Here is a 19,490-nt window from a genome sequence, read left to right on the forward strand (position 1 = left end):
TAAGTTGCATATACATGAACACAGACACACACAACCACTGCAAAGACGGAACACCCCCTCCACTTTTTTTTTTTTTTGCTTCAAACGCAAGTGATGCAGTTGAGGCATTTTCTATATCTGGTAAAAATACAACCCAATCTTCCTAAATAATTTAATGTAGTCATTAGCGAAATCGAGTCATCAATTATCTATCACCAACGAGGCAGTACAGAGCCCAGCATGGGGCTTGCAAGGCTTTGCTTTGATTGCTTGTGGTCACTGTGTCGTGTTACGCTATAACGTTAGGCAGACAACACTTTGGGCTTATTTTCAAAGCTTAATTTCTTTCCTTCACTGACTTCTTGTGGAGTTCCTATAGCCAATATAGTAAATACAGAAAATATTCTAAAATCCTCCCTTTTTATTTTTACTGAATCATAAGTACGTGTAACATTATATTTACCAGAAAGACCCTAAAGCCTTACAGACTATCACGTTACTCCAGATTTTGGCATTTCTTAAAAGGGATTTCTTTTGTAAACCCACTACACTGTAATGGCTCTTAAGAAGCTGTTACTGTCTCGAGTGCAAATCCTTCTTAGTTTGGGTATTATTGACCTGATCAAGTGTGATGGGGGCCTTCGATGAGCCTTGGGGGGGATTTTGCAGCTCTTGTGGGCAAGGAGTCCTGCAAGGAAACGCTTCGGAAATTTTCATCGGAAATGGGAGTAAATGAGGAGGCGACACAGCGGGGGTGAGGGGACCCCAGCGCAGGCTACAGCCCCTTCACGTGCAAGTACTCACCCTGCGGAGCAGCATTTTGAGAAAATCAAAGTATTTTACATAAGGGAATAAAAAAAAACCAACAACGTATCTGGAGGATGCTTTAAAGGTTGCCTGTGGAACGTAGAAATGCCCAAATACAGCCCCGATTCTGCAAGGACATGGTTTAGCTTTTGGAGGTTTATGTACATGGTTTAGCTTTAGGAGGTTGATTTTAACAGATCCTACAGACAAGAAATTTGTTTAAGCGACTGCCTAATATCTCAGGATGGGTGAAGTCCTAAAAGTGGAATAAAATAATTTTTCTCCCCTCTTTCAGGCATATTTACCTACAAACATCCCCCCCCTAAAATCAGAGAGTTTAGAGTGAAAATCCTGGTGGCCACTTTAACCCCCCCCAAAAAATCCCGCAAATGATATTGTTCCGCCTTTCCGCTTGCAATAAGAAAATACAGCTTTACGCCCAATCCCGTAATCAGCTTCTCATGGGCTGACCCAGCTCAGCCCCGGATCAGGACCACGCTCCTGTGGTGCCGTCTGGGTCGCTGCAGCATTTTTGCAGTTTACGCTTCTACAAAATGATGTCATAATGCAGCAAAAAGACAAAACACTGGCGAATGATTAAGCAAAGAAAAAGATACATTACTTCAGGCGTCAGGCAGCCACAGATCAGTTGCCTTAAATCTTTTATTTTAGTGAATGACTTCTGTGATCTGTCGTGATGTGTTTTCCGTCATGAGCAGGTTTTGGCACGAAAATATTGCACCACGCCTGTACTCGCTTGAGAAGTAGAAAAGGGGTTTTTAGCAAAAGGCAAGATGAATCCCAAGGAATAATATTGAACAGATTAAAACTGGAAAATGTCGTGCCTTATCTGCTTTTTCAAAAGCAGCGATCTTTTACACGCGCCGTGCGCTAATCTGAAATAAAGCAGCGGCTTTGTACGAGCGAGGAGAAACCTGGCTGCAAAACCAGGTCCGGGGTAGGTCCTAGCAAAAAAGTTAGTGGGAATATCTTGGTTTTGAAGACGACGTCTCAGCCGTTTGTCCCGTTCCGTCAGGACCAAACACCATTTGGTATTCAATTGACTTTCTAACTTAGGAGACAGGGCTTTCCATCTTCAAATACTGAAAATAGATTGCATTCTTGGCCCTTCGCTTTGAACGCGTTGGGGAGAATAAACGCACACCCTGGTCGTGTTCTAGTGATCTCCCTAATCTCGGTTGCACTTTGTCAGGACGAGGTAACTGGTAGTTAAGTGAAATACCTTAGATCAAAGGGGGATTAATCGCCAACTGAATCCGTGCTGAATAAACCTGTCATTCAAGAAAATTATTTCCACTGAACTTAGCAGAGGATTGAAGGTATTTGCATAACAGGGACCAGCGTACTTCAGCCAGGTTAAAAGGTTCAGAATTCAGGCAGTGTTTAGCTTTTTGGCTCCTTTTCCTTTCAGCGGCCCTGTACAATGGTTTTTAATCTGATAATACAGCTAACTATCTAAATGATGTCAGAACAGGAAAGTATTGCAAAGTTTGGCTGAGGGATGGATCAATTTCACTTTCAGTAACTCCTAAATCTGATTTGTTGGAATTTAAGATGTAATCCTTAAAAAAAAAAAGTCCCTTTAAACCGGAGGGCTGTTTATTAACATCCTTTTTTTATTTGACCTTTGTCTTAGAAACACCGGGTCTCGCCTGCTGCCTTACCCGGGGCTCTTTGGGATTGTTTCGTACAGGTTTATACCGGCGGCTGCAAGCGGTGCCGGCGGGTCGGTGTGCCCACCGCGCGTGCGGATCTGTGCAAACACAGGCACACAAACAGGTTTTCAGGCTTTTTTTTTTTCCCTCCCCCTTTTTAAGCCCGTCTTTCGGAGGTCACGCTGAATTCGAATGTAAGTGAGATGGAGATAATTAAATAACGGGACCCAACAGGCTGACATCATTTTCTAGGATCAGCCCGCGGAAGAGATTTAACCACTGCAGCCTTGTTCAGGGTTGTTGTGTGGTTGTGGCAACGATTTTAAACCATACGAATTATCCCTGGTTTACGGCAGTCGCTTTTTGCTGTGACTTTTCATGGAGAATTCATTTCTCGAAGAGAAAAGAAGGGCTCTTCCAGGGCTGTAAGGCAACGGCTTTTTAATCTGCGCTATGAAAATTGGGAAAAACAGGTTAAAAAAATGTAGATTTCGGGAGAATGCTTTCTTGCCATCTCCTTCCCCAGCCTTCCTGGGGTTCATTTGCAAGCGCTTCCACCTCTCCTACCTTTTGGGCATATGGAAGGATGTCAAGCTATATGGCGGCCGTCAGGTTTCATAATCAGATTTTGACAATAAATGGAATTTAGCCACTTCTGCATCTAGCCTGCGCCTGACATCATTCATTCTTTCGGTGGGCGCAGTTCATATTCATGGCAAACTCAAAGCATCTTTCAAGTTAAAAAAATCGCAAAGAATGGTTATCAAAGAAAATGAATAAAATCCATATTGAGATAATTTTTTAGAAAATGATTGAAGTTTTAACCCAAGAAAGGACTCTTAGAGTTTCTTATAGCTTAGAATAAGAACGTGTCAATCACGATTAAGCTTCTGGAATTGGAATCCCTTTGAAATGCAGCTGTTTCTTCTTTAATTGTGGCAGCGGACTCAAAAGAAAAGAAAGGTCCAGCCTTAAAGATGAGTAAGGAATACAAAATAGCTCAGGATTAGTTGTGGAGTTCAAAGGTCGCTAATTACACTAAGGAGTTCCCAGACACAGGGAAAACATTAAACAGGTCACCTACCAAACGGGAAACAGACTTTGACTTCAAAAAAAAAAAAAAAAAAAGGAAAAAAAAAAGATCCTGAAGAGATAGGTTCCTAGAGAAAATCAAAAGCGACCAGCTGATCTCATTGGGAAGAAAATGGGTTGGGTTTAGTTCTCTGCTGTTACGTGATGCTACAGATGGCATCAGGCTTTCAAAAATTATCTAGAGCTCAACCAGGTTTCTAGGAGGCTCCGTGAAAGCAAGGAGGGGAAAAGAGGGCAGGCCTTTGCCTTAAAACATCTGATTTTTAGTTGCATTGTGGGTTGTGAGTCCCTGAAAAAAAACCCCATGAGGGTTGAGACCTCCCCATCAGCATTTGGCTTGATTTGTTGAGGATGAGGCATCTATGTGAATGGGCACATCTTGGATGGGAAACCTTTTGGGAGAGCCCTGCAGCCCCTTTGCGGGCGGAGAGGTGAGGTTCGGGGCACGGTGGGCCACCCCTTCCCCTGGAAGAAGCACAGCTCCTCTGTTTTCCAGCTCCTCTCTCGCCCCGTTGACTTGGGGTGGATTGATGGGACTGCTGTCCTTCCAGACATCCTGCACATGAAGCAACCCTTTATGGACCAGCACTCAAGTTCCAAGGATGCTGGTTTCTCCTGAAAGACTCTTGGGGACACGCTGCTAGTTGTCCTGGCTCCTGGAAGGGCTGCAGGAAGCAATGAACTTTTGGTCCTTTGGATCTGGGTGTGGGTGGAGAGGGCCGGTGGCTTTATTGCCAGTCTGCTCACGAGAGAGGTAATTTTTAGGATAACATTTTTAGGAGAACAGAGCCTGTTTTCTCTCAGATCCTGCTCCCTTGCATGAATCATCACCTTATTCCTGCAAAGATTGGCAGATTGGTGCATCGAAAGGCAAAATGAGATTTGCGGAATGAAGGAAAATTTTAGATAATTGAGGAGATGCACCTATCCAAGTGGCCTGGATACAGGGTCCTACTCGTGTCCAAGGAATTTTTAGCATTGATGTCAATGGGAGTCAGACTGAGAGTTAAAACTCTGTTCCCTGCACCTGAATAACTTGGAGCAGCATGAGGGGAAGGGAGTTTAGGAACAACCCCAAGGTGCCCTTGTGGGCTTCCCACTGACAGCCATACGGTGCTATAGCAGGTCTTCCAAGGAAGCTTGCACTTCCCAAACTGGGATCCACAAAACTCTCATCTAACAGCTCCTTCGGGATTGAGAGCTGCAGCGATTTCCTGCCATGGTACCCTCAGGATGGACATGGCTTCAGGTGGGCTTGTTCTTCTCCACCCTAAACGATGCTGTTGGTAATACCTTGTATTTTGTCCATGCTGACTATTCAGTAAATTCTTGCTGCAGATACAACATGGCCCAGGTTCAGATCCCAGTCTGAGGACTGAGGAGCCAACGGATGATGGGACAGCAGTGTGGGAGATGGTAACAGTAAAATAAAGCTTGGAGAACTCCAGCTATGGGAAAGAGGGGGAATAGGACCAAATTTCAGTATGTTCAGAAAGTTGGTAAGTGGGAGCCTATGGGCAGTAAGTCAAAGAGACAAGGTTGAGCAGTGGAGCGGGTATTTTCTGAAGTGTTGCCATCCTCTAAAGCATGAGAGAACAAGGTGGTGGTGAAGGAGACAGCAAAAGTAGTGAAGGACAAACACGGGCTTACTTGCAAGCTCTGCTATGTCTTAAAACTCAGCAGGGCTTGTACAAATAGGACAGTGTGGCACATTTCTAGGATAGCGTGCATAGAATCATAGAATCATTAAGGTTGGAAAAGACCTCTAAGATCATCGAGTCCAACCATCAACCCAACACCACCATGCCCACTAAACCATGTCCCTAAGCTCCTCATCTACACGTCTTTTAAATACTTCCAGGGATGGTGACTCCACCACTTCCCTGGGCAGCCTGTTCCAAGGCCTGACCACTCTTTCAGTAAAGACATTTTTCCCAATATCCAATCTAAACCTCCCCTGGTGCAACCTGAGGCCATTTCCTCTCGTCCTATCGCTTGTTACTTGGGAGAAGAGACCAACCCCCACCTCGCTACAACCTCCTTCCAGGTAGTTGTAGAGCATGATGAGGTCTCCCCTCAGCCTCCTCAGAGGACAACTGCTGTTGAATGTTTAATGCCTTGTTGTTTCAATGTTTACTTGTTAACAAATGGCCAAAGTAGTTAACACTGGTAAAAACAGGATAAAAATGCAGAGGAGGGAAGGGCTAAATTATTTAGAAAAAATAGCTGCTTACAAATTATCTGAAGTAACAGGATTTACCCCAAAGTACTCGAGGAACTGGCATGTACCATCTTAGAGCTGTCACCAAATACCTTGGGACCCTGGTGGGAGGAAAGGGCTTCCAGAAAACTAGGAAAGCACCAAATTACTGAGTAGGGATAAGTAGCAGCCAGCAGAGATTCGACAACATCGAACCATGTTAGTGGACCAATTCCCTTCTGCGGTGAGAGGAACAGGCCCTATGAATTTGGGGGGACACTTGCTGTCTCACACATGGACACTGGTGGTGCTTTTGACTCTGTCTCCCAGTATGACTGGCAAGCTCAGGAGATAAGGTGGAGGTGACTGTGGTGGGAGGGTGTTCCCCGGGAGGCCTGGGAAGCTGTTCTCCAGCAGTGGTTACCAGTCAGGGGAAGGTGGGCTTCCTGGTCCCATCTTGCTTCTGGTATAATTCAAGATTTGGAGTGGGATGAATGCACATCAGACACCTGAAGAGATCTCTTTCCTCACCGTGGCACCTCGGTACAACCCTTTGGACACAAAACTTTGAGGGAGAGGCAGGCTACACCGGGGGCAGCAAGGGGGTGGGAGTGAAGAACAAGGGAGATTTTGGTGAGAAGCTCAGCAGCTCTCAGAAGCTTCAGAGTCTGGACATTTTTCTAGAAATGGGGGCCATGTGGGTTGGTGAGAATCGCACCAGTGCCAGGTACTCCTGCATTTTTGCTCCTTGTGCATTCAGTGATTACACTGGTCCTCCTGCCACAGCAATGCACACCTAAGCCATGTACTAGGTCTTTCTGACACTCCTTTTCCTCTCACCCTGTATCGATGGCATCTGTTCTCGGATCCACACCTTTGCACCTGCTTGTGCTAGAACACCTACTTTCATTTTTTTACTTTTTTTTTTTTTTCCCCCCTGAGACATTCAAACCACCAGGGTTTGAATGAGGGCTTCAGCACCTTCAGTAATTACTGCTTCTCAGCCATTGCACCCACCGTGAACTTCATCAATGCAAATTCCCCATTTCCTTCCACACCTTCCACAAAGTGTTAAATAACACAGTCGGGACCCAAAACATGTTTGATGGTGGTTCCCCATTGCCACTGCATTTGGAAATGTCAGCCAAGTTTTACTGTTTAATGGGTTACACATGGACTTCGGATTATTTTAATTTCTTAGAGATCTGTTACATCCATTCTCTTTGCCAACTAAATGTGCAGTCTCATCTAAAAAGTTTGTTTGACAGTACATATTTGCTTTAAATTCACATTAATTGGCATTAGTTACATTACCTGCAAATTTTAATGAAATGAAGCAAGTTCATTTTATTAATGAAGTGAGTTCTATATTAACTTCTTATTTATAATCCATTATTTTGTTTGGGAAAAATGTCAGGTTGACAAGCCAGTATTTATTTAAGTCCTTCTGGTTATTCTTTCAAGGGTTTGCATGTTAGTTTTCTTCTAGCCCTCTGAAATGCAGTACTAAGTCTGGAGAACTTTTTGGCCACCTCTTGAAAGTCTCTGTGCAAAGCTGATGCATAGATCTCATACAGTCAATACCTGTAATGAAATTATAAAAATAAGCACTTCAAGCAGCAAGCACTCTTTTAGAAGAAACAGCACTCTGTACCAAAAAAGAATTCTTATTTTTTTCTTTTAACACAGAGTATTTTTAAAGAAACTGTTGTATTAAAAACCTACTGATTTTTTTTAAGAGCTAAAGGAATACCACTGATACAGGGCTTAATCACCTTTATTGCCCACCAGAACTACTGTTATATACTACCTCTGCCATGGAGTCCTCAGGCTCACGTGAGCTCTCAATCATATCTTCCCGATTTAGTTTTTGAAGTGTTTTTTCTCCCTCTTAAAACAGGCAAAATGGTCAGAGCACGTAGAGAAACACTGAAATTGTCTGGGGAACTACCAGGGAACACAGAGAGATGCACAGAAGGGATTAGTCATTTATAACTCCTTGAACTCTGGCTTCCAGTGTCATCTCCCCAGTATCCCCATTTGCTGCCCAGCCCTGGAAGCTCCTGAAACCTCTACACACATCGCTCCTTTCTCTCCACGCCTTGTGTTCTGCAGGTCATGCCTAAAGGTACCTCGGCTGCGATGGACCCGAGTTGCTAGCCATCTAGTTTACTAAGCTTACTAAGTTTACTACTAAGCTTACTTTACTAGTTTACTAGCTTACTAAGATTTATGAAGCATCCATGAGAATGGGCCCTTCCCACAAGCCAAGCGTAGCCATCAGGCCAGGAGAAAGGCTTCATCTGACACTTTCTCCGCCAGCGTGGGCGTCTCAGTTGTTGCACAAGACTGTCGGATTAACGCATGCACCAATTTAACCTGATCTGTTCTGCTGTCTGACTCGTTCGTGGGTGCTTTCCAAAGAACAGGGCATGCTGCATACTCAAACCTGCCAGAGAGACCTCAGCCACACTTTTTTTAAAAGGCAGACACAGCCTCCTTACCCCACTTCTCTTACCCAGAGCTGTCCCTGAGCAGGGGCAGAGCACTGCAGCAAGAGCGTGCATAATCCAGAGGTTTATGGAGCAAACCCTTGTAATAAATCAAAACAGGTGATGGCTTGCATGAAGTTGTAGAAAACTGCTCAGGGCTAGAAGACAAGCATCACCCACCCCCTCCCTCCATCCAAACCTGCACTGATAGGTCTGCGCAAAGTAATCTAAAGCAGCAGCCCTCCATTCTTGAGTACTGTAGCTCTCCTAACCTTGAGAGAGTTAGAGACACGGACAAGAGGGAAACAAAGGAACAGGATTTGGGAAGAACCCCCTGCTATTAAGTGCAAGGGGTCTCTCTTCTAACACACTGTGAATTTTGACAGTCCCATTGCTTCCTAGCATTTGTTGGGGAGTACTCTTTGAACACCTGTGAAGAAGAAAAGCCATTCCTCCACAGTGCTGCTGTGCAGGATAGACAGCTCCCATCTTTCTCGTGGGTAGGTGGAAAGCAAACACCGCACACTGAAATCCTGCGGTGGGTGCCCGGCATATAGAACATGATCCAAGCCCTTGCAACAGAGACTGTCTCTCCCCACTCACGTTGTGGTGTCCAGGCATGCGGACGACTGTAACAGGTAGGGGCTGGATTCTGGGCAAAATCATTAATTCACCTTTTGCCTGCTAATCAAAATGGACACATCAGCTGTGTGAAACGGGTCATAGCATAGCTCTGTTTTATAAGTTTGCATAGCAGTTTCAGCTGAACGGCATGTTTCACATGAATTAATCCACCCTTTAGAACATTTGACCAACCAATTAGATTACTACCTCAATCTAAGCATTTTTTAAATTATAGCTTAAAACTTTTCTCCTTACATAATGACTAATCTTATTTATCACACAGCGTACAGTTAAACAAGAGATACGTCAGGAGCAACCGGCATGCCCGGTTATTAGATGGCATTCTTCTCTTCTTTTGTGCTGCTCTCCAGGTTCTCTCAGTTTTGCACGAGCCTTTCAGAATTTGCTCGTTTCCTGATAACTCTCTTAAAGTCCATTTCCTGTGTTCCTGCAGATACCAATTTTCTTCTCAAAATCAGAGGTCTGCCTCTGTAAACTGAGTCCTTTTCTGCCTATTTTTCCAGGGAAAACGGCTCAGTGATGTTTTTTGGAACCTCCAGCAAACTTAGTTGGTTTTGCCTGCTCAGAGCTAGTCTTATCATTTGAAAAAACAGGTTCACACCTCTGGATCCTCACTAATGCTAGCAGTTCACAGGCATGTATGAACGGGAACTCACCACTTCTGCTGATAGAGGCAATAAAGACTCCTGTATCGTCTCCACTTTTAGAAGCGCTGCTCATGCCATACTCCCTCTCTTAACATTCTTGTAAATTATTGACTCGTATGTATTCTGTACGCATCTCGTAAAAGTAATGGAACTCTTGCTTTTAACTGTCCTGTTAATCTGGGTCTAATCAGATTCTTGTGACCTCAGGACAGGACTAAAACACTGAAAGCTTTCAAGTCCCATGAGCTCTCCGGTTTACAAAACCAGTGAAGTAACGGGGAGTCCTCCCGGAAGACATGCCCAATCGTACCAGCCTGGATCTGTATCACTAGGTACTTATTTTGTACCAGTTAATGTTAGAAGGGAAAGTAAAAATGGCCATGACAAATACATTTCAAATTGTCTTCTCCAAGCTGTTATCCAGGACTAAACAATTTAAAACCAACTTACGTTTTTAAGGGAAATGATGTCTTTTGTTTTTCCTCAACAGAAATTTTTAAGCAAACGTACAAAGTCCAAGTGCTGGAGAATATTTATTTTCACTGTATCATGACATTACTCTCATTAGCTGTCTGTTTTGTTTAAATACAAAAATAATTCAAAAGCAAATTAGTCAAATAAGGTTTTGTACACCATAGGTGCTGGTGCTTTGGAATTCCAGATGAGGTAGTTGGAAGAAATCAGTTCCCGGGCTAAAAAAAAAAAAAAAACCAAACAGGCAAGAAAGTAAGCATTACAGGGTGCCTTACAATCAAGACATTCCTTCATCCAAGTTAAGAGACTACTAATCCAGCCTTACTAGTTTACAGAAAAGGTATAATGGCCTCTTTAAACTCTAAGACTTATTATTATTTGAAAATCGTTTCTGATAATGAGACATTTAAAGTCTCAGCTTCAATTACCTTTACTAATGTATCAGTCATGAGCTTAAAATTCAAACAGAGGTTAAGTCAAAAGCAGGTGGATGGCTTGGATTTTGTTCAATGAATACAAATTGCATATTCAATATAAAACGTACAGTACAAAAATGTTGCTTTTTTTGTGTTACCATTTAGGACTGAATGTGACCTGTCACAAAATTAACAGTGTAGATCACAATTTTCAAAAGGCATCTACAGACTTCTGCTAACATGACTGACAGAAGTTGCAACAGATAGACAGCAACAAATACAAATGCTTCCATTAGACAGTACTGCTTAGATTTAATGCGTGTCTACTGTGTTCCCAATTAGTGTATTTTTGGTGCAGACTTGGAAGTAGTCATGTGTTAACTCAAGAATAAGCAGATTTGGTTTCTGCTCCACAGATTCAATGTAGAGCCACATCCACCAAGGGATGTTGGTGTGATGACACTGACAGCAACAATCACACCTTGCATGCAGGAGCTGAGTTCTGACCTGGGTATTGCCAATCCACATACCACATCCTGGACAAAAGTGTCCTAAACAAGGGGCCAGACTACGGAGAGGCATTCTCTGCCCTCCCCAGTAAAAGTTCTGCCATTATGCAGAGCATAGTAAAACATCACAGGGTGAAGGGGAGAGAGCCCAAGAGACAGACTTTGTAACTCAGTAATAAGACCTTTCATCTGAAAGGGAGATGCCAGTCTCTACTCCAGGGATGCTTTAAGCATCACAAAAAAATAAAATACAAAGCAGAGAACGGAATTTCTGGGATGCCCCAAGCAAACCAGGAAAAAGCTTTGTCCAACTTTAGCTACATGATTTTAGTCATTGACATCCAGTTCATAACTTCAATACGCAGTTTCAGTTAAATAAATGACATTTTTAGCAACTCACATGCAGTAATTTTGGGTTTTCCAGGTACAAAGATCTGAACAGAATGCTGGTCTACGTAACATCCAGTAAGTGTGAAGTCTGGGATCCTAAAATACAGCTATAGAAAGAGAGGGAAAAACACGATCAGATATATATTGTCATGTTTGCTGTGCAAATACTGGCAATCTGTGTTACATGCTCTTGGTGCGCAAGCGTACTCCAAAATGACAGGATGTCAAATCCTGTAAGCAAGAAAATAGAAAACTCCATGCTGAGAACAAAGAGGCTAATAATTATGTCTGATTTAAAATCAACTTATCTTCATAGCCAATTTAAGAGAATAAAAAAATGACTACTAAGGCCTCTTTTCACAGAGCCTGCGACTTACTTTTACATAAGCAGTGTTCCCAGTGCAAACATAATCAGTTGGGTGCTCTTTGCCTGCAGTGCCAAAAGACACAGTTCCAGTCAGAGAAACTTCCAAAGATTTAGGGAACTTCTGTCCTAAAGCCAGAAACAGCATCTATAAGAAATTATACAGCTGTACCCACACTATACAAAACTGACTGGGGGAGGAAGTAAGAGTGCACAGGGGTATTCTGCTTACCGATGACCCAAACCAGTAGGCTCTTCTCTCGTGACAAATCCAGTTGGCCATAACTAACTTTGTATTCTAATTGAGCGATTGGGCCTCTACAATATGACAGAGGAGAAATAAAATCATTGGTATTAGTATCATTCAATATTTGTTAACACCCATTTTGTTAAAGAAAGCAACAAAACGCTGAAAGACATTATTCATGTGCATACAGACAAATCATACCTATCTGAGCACACCGCTAATTTATGGAAAGAAATTACAGAGCAGGAGGAAATCACCATGGTCTCAACCTAGTAATCATAAAAGAGCTGTTGATATTTTACTGTCTTTAGTTCACTGATAGTGTTTTACTAACAATATGATCAGCATCAGCAACTTTGTATCATTTCATCTTTAAATTTTCATGATAATTATGGCAGTTGTCAGAAAGGCTTAAATGAAAACTATCGTTTTAATTTTAAATAAGTGTATTTTTGATAAGCTGATCTGTAGCTAGGATTAGCAGTCTTAAGGAACAGGTAACCCTGGGTTGGAAGTGATCTCGAGACTTAATCCACCTGGAGGATTGTGGCAGTGTGTCACGTGAAAAAATACAACAGGGAAACGGGATGCGCAACGGAAGTATTCAGAATGTTAGCAAATATTCTGGTACAATTCTGTATTCTGGAAATTACAAGAATTCCAAGGGGACCTCCCGACATTTGCAAGGTCGATGTCCACCGTTAGTACTTGGATGGAGCATAATCTGTTATATTGACTCCTGACAGGTTCATTTCAGGTAGATCACAGAGAAATGGAAGAAATTTATTTAGGATTTCTTTATTCTTACCTGTTGAAAAAAGGTATACGAGCTTCACAGTACTCAAAAGAATTCTTTATGCTTTCATGAAGCTTTAAATTAACCGTTATTTTTAACTGTGATCCCTCTTCAATGAGTTGATAACATCCCAAAATTGGTGGAACAGGAACCTGGAAAAAACGATATTAATTCTCAAGATAAACGAACACCACCATCATAAGATCAGTTATATACTGTTTTCATTGCTAAAGTACTTTAAAAAATAACAAACACATATTAATTGCTGACTGTGCCAAACTCTTCAGGCTGGTTGTGATACATAGATTTGTGGTATATGCACTTGACATCTCAGCCTGGATTCATTTTGTCTGATTCAGGCATCTATGTAAGGCATTTAGAGTACGAAAAGCCATGCCAAGCTGTCAAAGGTACTGGCACCTCCTGAACGTGACTCAGATGACTCAAGTCCTGGAGTGCCTTCCAAGCAGTTTATTGTATAAAAAACATTCTACCCGCCTGTATCGGACTGAAACTCATTCAGACACGTTCAACAACACAGGTATTTTTATTCCTGTTTGAAGACTGGAAAATAACGAGGGTCAGGGATGTTATTACCTGGGAAGTGTAGTAACACAAGTTAAATGAATCTGAAGGAGGAATGAAAGGAAATTTGTAAGGTCCGTTATACACAGAATCATCCAGTGGCTCGGCACTATTGGACATCAGCATGGCAGGGTCAACAGAAGTCACACAATGATGGACCACGATATCTTGGAGCGGAGGACCATTAGTCGGGAGATTCAAACTCAGGGTTACATTTGGTGCAGATCCCTCTATGTCACACTTGAAAAAATGAAGTCAAAAAGTTATTATAAAGTATCTCCCTCAAGTCAGAATTAGATGTTCAAAAATTAAATACAAGCATTAAAAAAAAAAAAAAAAAATCACACTAAAAATTTTCAGCTGGCTTCCAACATTAGTACTGACAAATACTTTCAAAACAAAGTCCCTTTCCCATTTCTGTACCCTTTCCCACAGTAGGGCTAGAGATGCAGTCTTAGCTACATGTCTCTTAATTGACAAGTAATCTTTAGCAAGAAAACAGCAGATAAGCGAGCCAAGGACTTACTGTATAGCTACATCATTATGAATGTTACATAAACACACTTGGTGATAGTCTAATTAATTCAGTTACTTTTACAACATCCGCTTAATGGATTCAAGCATGCTATTAATGGCCACTGTGGTCCCATGTCAGCTTTCTCACAGCAACCATGTGCAGCGCATTCATTGTCTCGTCCCTCCGTGTGCCAGCTCAGCAGTGCACGATTACACCAGGGCTTTCTTCTTATGTAAGGCCATCCACTCTGCAAGATGACCTCGAAACTTGTCCCTCCGAGAGCAGGAAGCTGTTCACCCACATAATCCCTACCAGCATGGCTGGTGGGAAATAACCGAGTCTTCGGAAGCGCAGTACTTAGGACGGCTTCCTTCGGAGATGAGTATCCTACCTATTGCAAATAATTAAATTACCATGATCCTCTTTATTAGGCCTTTCTCCTCTTAAAACACCGGCAGTTACAAATACAGTGTATTGTGATAATATAGTGTGCTTCCTAAGCATAATTCAGAACAAAGAATGTTAAATACATCAATTATAGAAAACACGAATTTTAATATATTTCATAATTATTATTGATCTATTTAGTCAGTATTTCCCAATTTTTAACATTAAACAATGAAAACCACCGTCACATACAAAAACATTCAAAATAATTATACAACCAGTTTCTTTCACCATATTCTGTATCAACGCTTCTTATGTCAGCCACACAAACAGCATTTGTGGATTCAAAATGTTGTTGTAATACAATAAAGCAGGATAGAAGATTAAACTTTCATTTGATGGGAAAATTAATTAAAAATGCTCATGTAAAGACACTTGTAGAAGACTCATTCAGAAATTCTGTTTCTAATCATTATTTAACACATTGCTTACTAGACAGCTGGAAATAAACTTGGATGTTAGCGCTGCCATTTCTTAGTCTCTATATGCAAAGACTGGATGAAATGATTTCTCCCTATTTCATTTAAAATAAGAAAAATTTGGGAAAATACATGCAATGTAGTTACTGCTGGAAATTTAAGTCCCATAAAGAGTTACTGAAAAAATGCATGAAGCATGCAGGAAAAACCCAGTAAAGATCAAAATAAAAAACACTAACGCATCAGTCCAATATATAATAGTTCGTTACACTTTGAAATATTACAGTATTAGAAATTCAATGATCACATACCAAAGTAAAATGGCACGAGTATTTACTTTCCCAGTGGCTTGAATGAAAAATACTTTGGTCAGACTTGCATATAAAATGCTCTCACCTTGCAATTTACAGCTCCATAAACTTGCCACACGTCCACAACATCTCTTTTGTCATACTGCATACACTTGACTTTTTCAGTGATACAGACATTAACCTGAGGTTTGCCTTTATATGTGTTGGATCTCCAAGCCGGTTGATTCTCATCTGTAGGCATTTCCTGAATGTCATCAAACGAGCTGTTTAAGCTGCGTATGTTCGTGTTTAAGGGGGTGCCAAGCGGACAGGCCTGTATAAGCAAATATCGAAGCTGGCCTATTTTCACACTCATCTCAGCTTCGTTTTTCCGACTTGGAGAGATGTAGTCCACAATGCCTAACAAAAGAGCCAGTCCTTGCGAGAGCCCACTAACAGTGAGGAGGGGTGGCCGTGGCTCCAAGGTCTCCTCAACTAGCGGCAGACACGCATATATCAGGCCACTCTTCTGAAAAGCAAGCACGGGCCAGAGATCCCCTCCTTCGGTGCGAACGGAATATACCGATGAGTGATTGATTCGAGTGCAAGTATCGCGATGCTTCACAAAAATATGGTCATCTATGAGTCTGAGTTCAAAAAGCAAGGCTTTAAGAAAAGCGCTGTCAGATGGTACAGGCACATGTGTTGACCCGTTGAAGGTCTCAGCGCGTATTTCAACAGTGGGGTAACGTCTGTGACATGGAAATAAGAGCGTCTTAGTGCTACTCATCTTTTCCCACCCAAAATATCATACCAACAGAGCTCCTAGAAGCAGAACCACACAATCCCTTTTCTGGCTGTCAGAGAATGCAAAAGCATTATAAAAATCCTTGGAATAGTGACATAATCAAGGATGGGTTTCTCTTAGGTATTCAAATAACTCCCAAAGGCCCCCCTGGTCCTAAAAGTAACCTTCTTTAAGTGGAAGCCAGCAGCGTCCCAATAGAAACAGTGACGGGATCAGAATCTAAATCTTTGTCAATAAAACTATTTCATGAGTAATTAGGATTCATTCTAGCAGGTGGATTCTTGCTGGAAACTTTGAGCAAATACATTAACTTATTTTTTTAATAAAATGTGAATCTCTCTGTCTACCCTTCCTGTTGCACAAAGGTATAGGATATTTAAATGACACTAATGAACCCAAGCATGACTCACACCAATGCAGCGAAACTTCAAGAGCGAAAAATTTCTAAGAGGCGAGATCACACTGAAGACAAGTTTTCAGCCATTTAAGAAAATGGATGTCCCACCTAACAAAATTCAACTACAACAGCTTTTTGCCTAGATATAGTATGCTACTGCTACAGCTTTGCTACTCTACTAAATACTATATTTATGAGACAGTATAATGGAAATTACTTATATACGGGTTCTTCATTGCCATTCTGAGCTTACACAATTGATCTGCAGCAGTTGCTTTAACTGATTAACAAGATTAATTAGAAATCTTTACAATATTATAAATACAAAAAGACTTCACTGTACATAAGTCCATTTTTTCCAGCAAGAGCTGCATGGCTTTTGGGGGAGGGGAGCGAAATGGATTCCACACTGCAAGTGCAATATAGGTGACTTAAAGCTGTTATGACTGCTTCATAATTTAATTTTTTTACTTTTGTGTATTTAAGATGTAATCACGTTACAGAGACACAAGGTTTTGTGTATTTTAAAATTGTTACATTGCATCAACATATATATTTCATTTCAAATTTCCTAGAGATAATGTTTGAGAAAAATCATACTAGCTGTCTAATGCTACGTCTGGGATTTTTTCTTCTGAAGCAGTATTATTTTTTAAAAGAGAGAGGGATGAATTTCTTCTCAAGCTAACCTAAATCTATCAAGAGGAACTGAAGAGTTGTCTTTTAACAAAGAGCAGAGAAAAGAAAAATTATTACTTCCACTAATGCATTGGTTTTCATCCTTTTTTGGAATTACAGACTCCCCCGAGTCTCTCTTACATTAGGTTTGATAACAGGCTGGCTTTTCTACTTTCTCTTTCATGGATTCCCTGGGTGGTTATCCACGGACCCTCAAAGTGCTTGTCACAGGTTACACGACAGGCAACTAGTTAAATCACTTTATGAATCACCTTGTAGCAGACCTGTTCTCAGGCTGCATGTTTGTTTGCACCCAGAGCCACGCTTACACACAAACATGGGAGAAAAAATGCACGGATACATAAATGCCTTCATTTATTCCCCTTTTTATATCACCTTTTTAAAGACACATTGACAGTCTGTTTCTTAAATTGTCACGGAACTTGTAATCCCAGCAATGTGGTACTTTGTTTTATCTATGACCTCCATATGTAGCGCTCCCCTTCTGCTCCTGAACACTTGTATCGTTTTTATCCTGCTGCCGTTAAGTCCCACCTACACCATCTTTCCTTAACTGAGTAGCAGAGTCTCTTGCTGGAGGCAGCTACACTTCCCCAGGCTTATTTTCAGTGACTGTGCTTTTTTGCTCGATTCTTAATCAGGCATCGAGAGCTTTTTTTTTTTTCCCCAGTAAGGAAAAAGCAAGCACAGGCAGAGAGAAGCCAGAGCTATGAGATCCGTAAACAGGATACAGATGACAGTAAAATGCCTCCCTGCAGTCTCACACCTATTTTGAAGAGCAAAGAAACAGAGTGGTTTTGCAGCTTGAAAATTTATGAGGCCTTCCAGAGCAAGGTTGTTGATAAGAGGCTACATGTACCCTTGGTGAACACCTCTTATTTCTGGTTGATGTTTCCAAAACAAAGGAAGAGGTGATATTTCAGTCTAGTTTTGCCTTACTTATGTCCGTCCCAGTCTGCCTGCTCCATTTGCTGAAGCTGTCCCTGTGCCACAGCCATCTTCTCCTCCCACTGAATCTTCCCAACTTTAGCTGAGTCATTAGATGATTAGTTAGCCCTTCAGGTCTCAGTTTTTCAGTATTCCCTTCTGAAGGTGATGAAAACTTAAAAAGATGAAAGTTTCCAGGGATGAATGAGCTTTGGTGATTCAAGAGAGAGACCATACTTGTTGCCTGAATTAAGTTATGATCAGCTCAAAAAAAGTGGAATGCTTTGATGTCCCAGATGTCTTCTCTGAGGTTAAAGATCAGGGCTCACGTATCTCCAGCTGAGTGCGTAAGTCCCGAAACCAACAGTTTCCATGTGATCCGGCATTCTTTATATTGTCTGTGCGCTTTGTTGAATTTAAGGTCAGTTAGGAGGATAAACTTGGGGTTTCCACAGCCCTATTATTTCCTCTGGGAACTTGAAAGATCTAAGTCTGGAAATCACTTGAAGTATCAAGTATAGTTTGCCCTTTTCAAAGGAGAGCTATTCCTTGTCTCTGCTGCTTACTGTGTGACAAGTTACTTCACATATCCCTGTCACTAGCCCCCCCGTCCTCCATGGTGATTACACTCTCAGATTTTTGGGACAAGGCCTTCTCTTTCTCCCCTCTTGTAGAGGGGAGGCCTCATCTCTAGTCTTGTAGGTAATACAAGGACCATAATACTAATCCTAAAACAATCAGAGGAATGTCCAATGTAGAAATCTGTCTGCACCTGAAGATGGAAGATAGCCTACTTGCTCTTTTTTTTGTTTGTTTTTGCCTCCTTCTAGGTTCTCTCTTCAGTTTTACTGAATTCAGACTAGGACTGTAGGTCACATTTCTTTATCCAGGTCTCAGTATTCTTCCTCTTCCTACCCCCCAGTTATTTTTCCTCTCATGCTTTGGAGTTGAGTCCTCTGAAATCACAGAGAGTACACGGAAATGGCAACAAATGTTGCCAGACCAAGAAAAGCAGCCTGCCTACCCCAAAATTTTACTTAAAACTCTGTAAGAGTTCTGAATAAAAAGTCCTCCTTTGGTTCATGAACTTAAAAAAACTGTCTTTGTATGCAAAAATAAAAATCAAATGAAAAGTTAAAATTTCTGCCTGAAAATACGGTACTTTTAGTACAAGTACAGAACAATATGAAAAGAATATAAGCAAAATACACACTTTCTGCTTTGCCCATGTGTTCATCTAACAGTACTTCATAATCACTACCTTGTCCTTTTCCACGTAAGGACAGAGCAGAGCTAGGTAAAGTTACTTTACAGTAACTAACAGAAAGAGGAACAGAGAAAGAAAAGTCATGTGCAAAATGCAGAAGTTGTGACAAAATATTTACGCCGTTGTGAAAAGCGCATTATCTGAACCTAGAAATTGTCAAAATCGGGTTCAAAAACGTCCAGTGGCCAGCGGCGCTTTGAAGAGCCAAGGGATTTATGAGGCATCAGACTATTTCGGTATTTCTGCATCTGTTCCGGGGCCCCGAGGCAGCCCCGGCTACTCTGAAAGCACCGGCGCCCTCCGAAGCGAACCTGAGAGCTTTCTCTCTCTCCTTCCCCCCTTACCGGGGCCAGAAGCCCGAGGAGACGCGGCCGCGCCGCCGAGTCCGGGCCGCCCCGCC

At 41.8% G+C, this 19,490-nt stretch overlaps 1 protein-coding gene across 1 annotated transcript; it reads right to left on the minus strand.

The window, feature by feature from the left end:
* Nucleotides 1-10,113: 10,113 nt before the first annotated feature.
* Nucleotides 10,114-15,744, minus strand: AP5M1 (adaptor-related protein complex 5, mu 1 subunit; the record flags this gene model as incomplete). Its single annotated transcript, XM_009578170.1, has 7 exons — nt 10,114-10,230; nt 11,338-11,434; nt 11,705-11,820; nt 11,924-12,009; nt 12,747-12,886; nt 13,332-13,559; nt 15,099-15,744. Coding segments are annotated over 7 exons (1,396 nt in total), but the record flags the coding sequence as incomplete, so codon positions are not given.
* Between the last annotated feature and the right edge of the window lie 3,746 nt (nt 15,745-19,490).

This window comes from Fulmarus glacialis, unplaced genomic scaffold (assembly GCF_000690835.1).
Source record: "Fulmarus glacialis isolate BGI_N327 unplaced genomic scaffold, ASM69083v1 scaffold1515, whole genome shotgun sequence".
NCBI classification, from domain to species: Eukaryota; Metazoa; Chordata; class Aves; order Procellariiformes; family Procellariidae; genus Fulmarus; species Fulmarus glacialis.